This window comes from Trypanosoma theileri (assembly GCF_002087225.1).
Source record: "Trypanosoma theileri isolate Edinburgh chromosome Unknown TM35_Tth_103_V1, whole genome shotgun sequence".
Lineage (NCBI taxonomy): Eukaryota > Euglenozoa > Kinetoplastea > Trypanosomatida > Trypanosomatidae > Trypanosoma > Trypanosoma theileri.
This window is the reverse complement of record NW_021639945.1, coordinates 21,606-23,607: the sequence shown is the minus strand read 5'-3', so window position 1 is coordinate 23,607 and position 2,002 is coordinate 21,606. Positions and strand designations below refer to the sequence as shown.

Below are 2,002 nucleotides of genomic sequence, written 5' to 3'. Positions count from 1 at the left end.
AGTGGGAAAAAAGAAATAATAATAACAGATGAATTTATATTTATAATTGCGTATATATACACATATAGACTTATACCCATAGTTGGTGTATTTCTATGTTTTCTGTGTAAATTGGGCTAATAATTAATATCTGTTTCTTTGCTAGTGTGGTTTGCTGAGGCCGTTGTGTGCTTTGCCCTGCAGTATTTTGTTGATCTTCTTTGTGCTGAGTAAGGAAAAAGAGTAACAGATACATCTATGATCATGATTGTGTATACCCTGCCAAGCGAATCCAGAGAAACGTATTTGTGTGTTTTCTTTTTCTTCTCATTGTGCTCTTGGTTTCTTTTCTTTCCCTTTTATTTATTGGGAGTTTCTGCTTAAGAATGGGGTTCTGTTTGTTATTTTCTTTTAATTAGATTTTGTCTAGGTGATTTTTCTGGACTTGTCATTGATTACCTTTTCTTTAATTCTTATTTGTTTTTATTTTGACTTTCTCTCTTTGTCTTCTTATTTCTGTAGAAGAGTGAACTCAGAGAGTATTGTTAATTTTTATAACAATGATGGTGCACCGTGTTTTGTGTTTTCTCGCTTTGCTTGTGAGTGTCGACTGTCTCTGTCTGGTAGCGGCAGACACTCAAGCTGAACTTGAGGCTGTTTCCCCTTGCCGAGAAGGTGATAGTAGTTGTCCTTCTGGTGCTGCTGGTCCTCCTCGAACTTCTGGTAGTGATCTTGCAAGGGAAGCTGCTGGTAATGATGCTTGTCCTGAAGGCAAGAAAGATCCTCCGTGTACTACTACCGGTGGTGAAGCTGAAGGTCCCCAAGCTAATTGTGAGAAATCTCCTGGGACAGGCAAATGCACTAACAGGGATCAAGAGATTCAAAACAACTGCTCTTCTGATTCTAAACCTTCTTGCAATGCCCCAAAGGAACCAGCTCCAACTTTACCAAAGGAACCGGTTCCCACTAAATCGGAAGAGCAGAATTCAGAAGAGACCATTCCTGCTGCTGTGGAATCTGCTGGTGTATCCGGTGAATTAGGTGCTGCTAGCAGTGGGCTAAGTTCTGGTACTCATACTGATACTGGTGGTGGCACTGGCTCTTCTTCTGCTCGTCCAACTGTATCTTCTTCACCTGATGTTACTGCTCCCTCTGCCTCTGAGGAGAGGAGGGATACGTCCGCAACTGACCCTCAAACTGAAGAACGAGGAGAAAGTACAACAGAAGAGAGTAGAGCTAACCAGGGAGGTGATGCAGCACAACCCACTTCTTCTTTACCCAACAATTCAGCCACAGGGAGTGTAGGTGAAACTGCTGCTGGGAATGATGCTACAACGGTTGAGAATGGCAGTAACCCTGAAGAAAGTGAATCAACAAGTACCCAAGAAGTTGCTGCAGATAATACAGATACCCCTACCACCACCACCACCACCACAACAACAACAACACTTCCTCCTGGACTCACAAACAACAAGAAGGGTGATGCAGACAGCAGCAGCAGTATCAGCAGTTCTGTGTGGGTGCGAGTACCACTACTGATTGTGGTTACATTGGCCTGTATTCTTGTGTGCTGATTGTAATAGTGGTGGTGGTGTGACTCAGGTCATCCTTTGTTTTCTTTTTCTTTTTTGCATACATCCCCACAGTCTAACTAATCTTCCACCTGTTGGGATTTTTTTTTGTGTTTCTTAATGTTATTGTGTTTTGTGTGTTTTTGCTCTCTCTGTGTTTATCCTATAATAATTATTATTGCTACTCCATTGTGTGTGTGTGTGTTCTTGGAGACTCTTTCTGTGTGTGCCTGGGCTTGTATTGTAATGATAATGATGATGAATTGCTTTTTGCAGAGAGTAAAAAAGAAATAATAATAACAGATGAATTTATATTTATAATTGCTTGTATATACACATATAGACTTACACCCATAATTGGTGTATATTTCTGTGTTTACTGGTAAATTGGGCTAGTAGTTAATATGTGTTTCTTTGCTTGATGATTTTGCTGGGTCGTTGATCCCTTTTTT

At 40.6% G+C, this 2,002-nt stretch overlaps 1 protein-coding gene across 1 annotated transcript; it reads left to right on the top strand.

The window, feature by feature from the left end:
- Positions 1-539: 539 nt before the first annotated feature.
- TM35_001031070 (uncharacterized protein) lies at positions 540-1,553 on the top strand (the record flags this gene model as incomplete). Its single annotated transcript, XM_029031635.1, has 1 exon — positions 540-1,553. One exon carries the CDS (start codon positions 540-542, stop codon positions 1,551-1,553), a length of 1,014 nt encoding a protein of 337 aa, XP_028877076.1.
- Positions 1,554-2,002: the final 449 nt, after the last annotated feature.